General features: G+C 34.7%; 1 protein-coding gene across 13 annotated transcripts in view; it reads left to right on the top strand.

The window, feature by feature from the left end:
- The first annotated feature begins 3,229 nt into the window (after positions 1-3,229).
- The window catches only part of LOC131061795 (LRR receptor kinase SERK2), a 161,299-nt gene continuing 156,348 nt past the window's right edge, over positions 3,230-8,180 (top strand). For 4 of the 13 annotated variants that reach the window (XM_057995631.2, XM_057995627.2, XM_057995630.2 and 1 more), the window contains exon 1: positions 3,230-3,439. In XM_057995631.2, coding sequence (XP_057851614.1) covers positions 3,418-3,439 — 22 coding nt within the window. In that variant the 5' untranslated portion in view covers positions 3,230-3,417. Of the gene's footprint in view, positions 3,440-3,955; positions 3,983-4,286; positions 4,380-8,180 lie in introns of those variants that run through there. The other 9 variants (XM_059220026.1, XM_059220025.1, XM_057995635.2 and 6 more) reach the window with 6 other exon arrangements.

Raw genomic sequence — 8,180 nt, 5'->3', positions numbered from 1 at the left:
GAAGTATTCTATACTAATGAAGAATCACACTTGGGATCTTGTTCCTCTTCCTAAGGGAAGAAAGTTGGTGTGGTGCAAGTGGGTGTATCATACCAAGTATGTTGTAGATGGTTCCAATGATAAGTATAAGGCTCATCTTGTTGCTAAGGGATTTTCACAGGTTGAGGGCATTGATTATTCTGAGACTTTTTCTCCTATTGCCAAAATGGATTCTATTCACCTTGTACTTTCTCTTGCAACTTCACAAGGATGGTCAATTTATTAGATGGATGTGAAGAGTGCCTTTTTTGCATGGTGATCTTCATGAGGAGATCTATATGGAGCAACCACAAAGATTTGTTTAGGACTCTTCACTTGTTAGCAGACTTTAACATTCATTGTATGGTCTCAAACAAGCCCCGCAGGCTTGGTATGAGAAGATGGACACATTGCCACTTTCTATTGGTTTCACACGTTGCCATTCTGATCCCATAGTTTACACTCAACGACAAGAGAAAGAACTTTTGATATTGGTCTTATATGTGGATGATTTGATTCTTATTGGCAATTCTTCTTCCATGATTTAGAGTGTTCAGAGAGCATTCATGGAGCAGTTCGACATGACATATCTTAGTCTTCTACATTACTTCCTTGGTCTTTAGGTTACTCAGTCTTCAGATGGGATTTCCATTTGTCAGCAAAAGTATGCTCTTGATATGCTTAAAAAAATAGGCATTCTTTATTGCAAGCCTGCCTGCACACCATTTCAATCAGGGGCTGTGTTGTCTTCTAGTTGTTCTATTCCTTCAATTGATGCTACATTGTATGGGTAGTTCGTTGGCAATCTTTTGTACCTGACACACACTCATCTTAATATTTCCTTTGCAATTCGTCTAGTCTCTTGGTTCTCTCACGATCCACATGAGAGTCATTGAAAGACTGCTAAACGTATCTTAAGGTATACATCCATGGCACATTTTACTTTGGAATTCACTATACATCAGGAGAATCTAGGATTGTTGGCTTCATTGACTCAGATTGGGATAGTGATGTTAATGATCAAAAGTCTACTTCTGGTTTTGTTTTTTTGTCTTAGTTCCAGCCCCATTGCATGGTCTTGCAAGAGGAAATCAATTATTTCATTATCATCTATTGAGGTCGAGTATTGAGCAATAATTCTTGCTAGCCAAGAGGTTTATGGCTTTGTCAGTTGTTGACAAAGTTTGGTTTTCCTCCTGATGGTCCCACTATTCTTTGGTGTGACAATTAGAGTGCCATTCATATTTATCGCAACCCAATGGAGCATCGACAAACTAAGCACATTGAGATCCACATGCACTTCATTCGACAGTTGATTCAAGATGGTCTTCTTAGCTTGGATTATATACCTACAAAGGAGCAGGTTGCAAGCATCTTCACTAAACCCTTGGCATCCCCATGTTATCTTCAATTACGATCAATGCTTGGCCTGAAGAAAGTTGTCCTTGGGGGGTCTATTTGAGGCCTTCCTTCCTTTTTAGTAGTTCATGTTTTCTTTTCATTGCATCTCTCACTTTTGGAGAGGGTTTTTTCCCCACGTGGTTTTTCTCCTTTTCTCCACTTAGAGAGACTTCATTGATTTTTACTTGGGTACCTATTTAGACCTTTTGTTGCCAGGACCCATTTCTGCATTCATGCATTTAAAGTTTTTCTACTCACCCAAAGTTTCACTTAAGGGGGGTGTTAGAGCATATTTAGCTATTAGTTGTTTTTTTACAATTAGTTATGCTTTTTACTTTTTTAACTCAAGTTTATTTAGGAGTGCTTATTTTAGTTGTGCACCTAGTTTAGCTTTTGTACATCTAGTTTAGCTAGAGTTCATGCTTGCACTTTAGATCTTCTAAAATTAGCTCTATGCTTTCTTTATAAGCATCTCATTGCACAATTGTAACTCATTATGTATTATTTGCTTTTGAGTAATATAGCATTTATTTGTGTAACTCTTATTTGTGGAAGGTGTTCTTGTTTGCTATTTGATCTTGTAGGTGCTTGTGCTGTAAAATTCAACATTGTATCATAATTCAAAATCCATATAGGTAAAAATATTTTCTTTCGAAATCAATTTTGTCATAGTTCAATGATTTGATAGGATATTTTAGAGTTTTTTGGGCCTCCTGAGTACGATGGTGACCTCTGTTTCACTCCAAAGTGCTCTGATGTTTTGGTGACCCCAAATTTTGCCTCAATTTTTGTGCCCTAAGCGAAATTGACTCAAAAATTCAATTGCTTGAAATTTGACAAAATAATAAGCGATCTTAAGGTTTTGGGACCTGCGAATGCAATGACAACCTTTGTTTGAGCCTAATGTGCTTATAAAAATCACTCAAGGTTGGATCTCTCAAGCTTGTGGGCAAAAACTTAATAGATACATTTTGATACCATGTAAGAGCAAAGATTGAGCTCTAATACCATGTAGAAGTTGATGCTACAACCACAAGAGCCAAGAATCATTTGTAGGCAAAATCCTTGTGACACAAAAGAGATCAAGCAAAGATAATATGCTCCATAACAATAAGAGAATTCTATATTATTGCAAACACAATATTGGAGATACAATTACAATGAATGAAATAATTCCTATAAAAGGATGAATGAATCCTTAGTTGCAAAACCCTAATGCAAGATTAAATTAGGTAGCATCAAGTGCCACAATCATAATGAATGAGAAACTTAATTTATTATTAGTCTAATTAAATAAAAGGAAAAAGCATCCAAGTTTAGCTTAAGTGAAAAAGTAATTAAAAGACCTAATTAATGAATAATTAAATAAAGTGTCATAATTACTCCAACAAATATAAATTGATTAAAAAAGTATAATTACTTATAAGATTGCACTTAAACTAAAAATAGCACAAAATACAAATGACATAGTCCACAAACTAAAAATAACATAAAATACAAATAGCATAACCCACTACTAGTGTTAATATAAAAAATAATTGAAGTACCTTTAAAAATAATTTGCATAAAATCTAATTAATTGAAAATAGTATTAAAAAATCAATAAATTTAGACTATAAAAATATAAAATTTTTGATTTTGAATAATCAAGGACAACTAAAATTTGAGAGTTAAAAAAACTCATCCTAGGAATGTCCCTACCTCCATTTTTAAACTATATATATATATATATATATAATTTCTGAAAGACAAAAAGAGAATACCAAATTTAGTTCATGAGTGGGCCAAAAAAAGAAAACATTTCTCAAGACACAGAATAAAATTAAAAGTGTACGACCAAAAAATACCAAATTCAGTTCCAGATTGGCCCAAAAAAATAAAAAATATCATTTCAATTTATCTAGGATTCCCGTCCACCTCAAGCTGGAAATTCCGTTTAGACCACCTCCAGTTCAAATAAGAAAAAGATCCGTCTTCAGTCAACATTTGGAAATTGGAATGGAAGCGACCGAGAACACTGGTAAGCAATAATTAATGGCTTTAGAAGTTTAGTAAATGGGGATGCTTGCTAGCTTTACAGGATTCAGAATTCTTGAGTTTACTGCTGTGAAATTTTTCTCTTCTAAGTTTATTTGAAAAATACATCCTCTGTGCAAAACATGTTAGCAGACCAGAGCTCAAGATTTTAGATACAAAGAAAAATAAATTGTTTAGTAGTTCAGTTTAGCCCTTTGAAAACCCCAGATAGATAGATAGCCATAGAAAGTGATTAATTGATTTAAAGTACGTCCCTAGGACCAAAACAGTGTAGGGGATAGCAAGATTACAAGGTACAGCTGAAGAAGCGAGCAACTGCTCAAAGAAGAGGCGAGGAGATTAAGCTTGGCTCTGACTTGAAGCAACTTTTTTTTTTCGTCTGCTGTTAATTTTGATCAGAAGTTGCCCTGTTTTCTCTAAATCTCACCACTTCTTACTTTGCAATTTCAAAAAAGCAGAATTCTACCTGTAATTTTACTTCAGGCTGAAATATTGCAAGTTCCACCTCATGCAGCAGCATTGCAAGGTAAACTATAAACGAAATCTTTGCAATCGAGCACTAGCTTGGAATCACAAGCATCTAAAGCATATTTTACTAAAGTCAATTCAGTTGTATGTGAGCCTAGAGCAAAAACATGCTGATATCAATGCCTGTATTTGGGGGTCTCATTTGTTACGCGTTTAAAATGCATCCTTGAGTACTACCGGGTTATAATAACTCCTAGTTCTTTAGTGGTCTGGAGGAGGATATGTCTGTTCTGGGTTTCCTTAAGAAGCATTTTTGCTGCTGTTTAATTGGCATTAAAAATGATTTTATTCATGTACAGGAAACCATAATCAGAGTGAGGAACAAATAGAGTTGTTTAATTCACTATGCGGTTTCCACGTGTAAGAAAACTTAAGGGCAAATCTGAATGAGATAGGTACGAGGACAAAGGACCGGTTTCTGTTCCTGTTTGTTTTTTGAAGTGTTAATCTTTGACTGCTTCTTTTTGAAAATTGTTTATAGTTTTCCTTGCGTTTCCTCAAACTATTTAAGCTTTGCGAACTCCGAACTTTCAGCCTGGAGAAATTTCATGGTGCATGCTGTACAGTTGCTGAGCAACATAGTAAAAACCAATACCTAAAACGGTTCATTTTGCTTGTATATTAAAATTCACAACAACGATCAAAATTGCCTCGTGGGTCTTTGTTGAGGCATATTCTTTCATTTGACCATATTTGTTTATTTTTATCGTCTCATATGCAGTTAACACTTCTATTGGCATAGAACACACCACCATAGAGGGATTTGAATAGGAGAAGTTTATGAGGCTCTTGTAATCGTTGACAAAAGTTAGATTCTGGTAGCTGTAGAAAATGCACAGAAATAATAGTATAGAGAAATTTATATTTGTATGTTACACAAATAAATACAAAGAAATTATCGTTTTGTGGGAGTTAGATTTCTACATTGTTTATACAAAGGTTTCTAAAACTTTATCAAAATTTCCTGTGCACCGACAATCCAACAGTTACTTTACTCTTCTATATGGAAAATTCCCCAATTAACATCTAACTGTTAACATAATACTATTAATTAATAACTAGCTATATGATGTCATAATTGCAAACATCTCCCCTTCTTAACTATATCATAGTTTATTGAGACAGGGATTGTAAAACAGGATTGGAACAAACACCACAGGACAAACTACCACCTGGTTGTTGTTATGGCTACCAAAACTTCACTGCATTGGTTATTACAATTTTTCCTTTTTCACCAGTCATGGACACCAAAACTTCGCTGCATTGGTCATCTGCCTTCACCTATTTAAAAATTAACTGCATAGATGATAAAACTTCACTGCATTGGTTACAGAACTGCTCCTTTGTCACTTATCATGGCTACCAAAACTTCATTGTTTTGGTTACTAAATCACCTTCACTGTCTTAGCCACTTCAACTTTTCATTGTCTTGGTTACCAAAACATTGGATTGCACTTACTTTCGTAGCCACCAAAACTTCTCATTGTCTTGGTTACCAAAATTTTGGATTACTTACTAACCTGACCACCAAAACTTCTCATTGTCTTGGTTACCAAAATTTTGTATTACTTATTAACCTGACCATCAAAACTTCTCATTGGATTACTTACCAACCTGACCACCAAAACTTCTCATTGTCTTGGTTACCAAAATTTTGTATTACTTATTAACCTGACCATCAAAACTTCTCATTGTCTTGGTTACCAAAACATTGGGTCACAATTGCCGACTACCTCCTTGATCCAAAAGGGAAAGAATTTGAATATTTGGGACTTGTCATGCAATTGATCATCTCTGAATGAAAAGCTAACTTGAGATAGAATAATTCTGCAACCTCCATTTCCTCCAGCCTCCTTTAAGACCCTGTTACACTCTATCCACTAGATGTAGTATCCCAGAATACAAACATACTATAAATATGAAATATGTTTTCATGTATATCTATGTACATAATGCAAGGATCCAGTTTCGACTGATAATACACCCATTTTCAATATAGCTCAAATTTTACAAAATAAACCCCTTTTTAAAAAAGACACTAGATGCCTTGAAACCAAAGCTTGAAATATACTATCTACTTGACCAAATTCACTATCAACCTCTCACTATCACCTGTGATTACTAACAAATTTCACCTCTCCAATTCGTTGTGACAGTTGCTTCAATTTTTTATGTCAACGTATTTAGGCAGACCAATCAGCCTTGAAAAAAACACAAACAGTTGATTTAAACATATCTTTTGAACATGTGAAGTTGCCGGAAGTTTTGTAATGTAAAAATTGCAATAGAATGTCTGGTTACAGCTACTTATCTAATACCACCAGCATATGCTGCCATATACACAGATTGCCACACAAAAAAACTCCCAAACTTTGTCAAGAACCCCTAATCAAATCACAAACCATTAGCAGTTAGAGCTAGTGCGACCATCCATAACCACTTGTTGATCAAATAAACACAATTTCAGTCACCCGTGATAAGAATCATTACTTGAAAGCAAAGCAGCAACGACTTTTATGTAAATATCTATAGGTGCTCAATATTTAGCAGATTTCTTAGCGCTGGAATTAGAATATGGTGCTCCATTCCGGTTATTGAAAGCTCCACGTCTCAGCCACCATTGAATCACCATATTTCATTTGCCTATATGGTCTCAATCAGGCAAGGAAATATGGAAAATAGCTTCTTGTCAATAATATCTGCATCCACCAATTTTTAGCCACCTTTCATCTTTCAAGAACCTTCCTCTGATAAAACTGTAGGAACCAGGATACTGTACATAAATAATAATAATAGAGAAATTTATATTTGTAAGTGACACAATTAAATACACGGAAAATATTATGTGGATATTAGACATTTACATTATTTGTACAATGGCCTATAAAGCCTTTCAATTTTCGACATTTCTCATGCACCAACCTCCCAACAATTACTCTATTCAACTTCTGTGTGGAAAATTCCCACAACTAACATCTAACTCCTAAATTAATATTATTTATTTATCAACTTGCTATATGATGTAATAATTCTAACAATAATGCTTCTACATTGTTTTGTACTTTACATTGAGAATGTGGAAAAAGGAAGATTGAATGACATCATATTAATGCTTCCAAATTATCAAAGTAGTTCAGTGGGAGTGCAATGGCTAACCAGAAGTGCTGAAAGGACTCCAACAACCAAGGGTAAGAAACTAAATCTAATACAACTTTTAGCAAACATCTGTATTGCAAATTATTAGTTTGGTTTTGAATATTTGAAGGCTTAATTGCCTCCTACTCACAGGGAGGACCGAAAATAGAAAATAATAAATTTTCAACCTACTCTGCACTATATCATTGATGTAAATCACATAACTGAAAGATGTCAATAACTGCCAGTGTGAATAGAGGAATGATTGAATATCGAGAAACAAACGTATGCTGACAACTGACTGTATTGAGATTTGAAATGAAATTCACTCTAGATTTTCCAAATCTTTGTGTCTTCTCTGATATGACCACAATTATTCTTATCTTTGGTTTTTTTAGTGTAATAGTCTAATTTTTTATATGCTTTTTGATCCATATTGGATCAAAAAATGCGTTAGTCACACTATGTGTTTGTGGGGAAGTAGAGTACAGTGTGAAGAACACTTCTCACAAAGAAAGCAAGCATTTCTGGTAGAAAATAGAGGATTTTTTGGCTTTTCTGTGCACTCACTGATTCCAATGAGGTGATTACTGAACTGTGAGTTCCAAAAAGTGGTGGTTTTGCAACTGCCAGTTTGCACCAAGTGGTGGTTTCATTATGCATCCAAAAAATAACCTGTTTTGAATTTTGCATTTTTCAACTTCTTGGCACCTTTTCACCTTCGTCCTGGGCTTGTAGAACATAAATATTCTTTTGAAAAAGAAAATAAGCATTAATTTTTGAGGGACTTGAAATGAATTCCAAGAGGATTCATATGTTCAAAGTCTTTAAAAGTTTAGAGTTGGTCTTGCGATTTTCCTATTGCAAATTGTCTACCGGGCTCTAAAGCCTAAGTTGCATGCTCACCGGAGTTTAGAGATTAGTGGTTGTTCTACAAGTTGCATTCTGCAGGTTGTAAATAAGACTCTGAATTCCGAAGTTGCTTGTTGGTGCAGATTGGCCACTGAAGTCAAGATGCTTGGAGGATGCACATCAGATCCTGAAGTCCTAGTTAGTGCAAA

Source organism: Cryptomeria japonica, chromosome 4 (genome assembly GCF_030272615.1).
Source record: "Cryptomeria japonica chromosome 4, Sugi_1.0, whole genome shotgun sequence".
NCBI lineage: Eukaryota > Viridiplantae > Streptophyta > Pinopsida > Cupressales > Cupressaceae > Cryptomeria > Cryptomeria japonica.
Note: the sequence above shows the minus strand (reverse complement) of the source record. Positions and strands in the feature narration are given on the sequence as shown.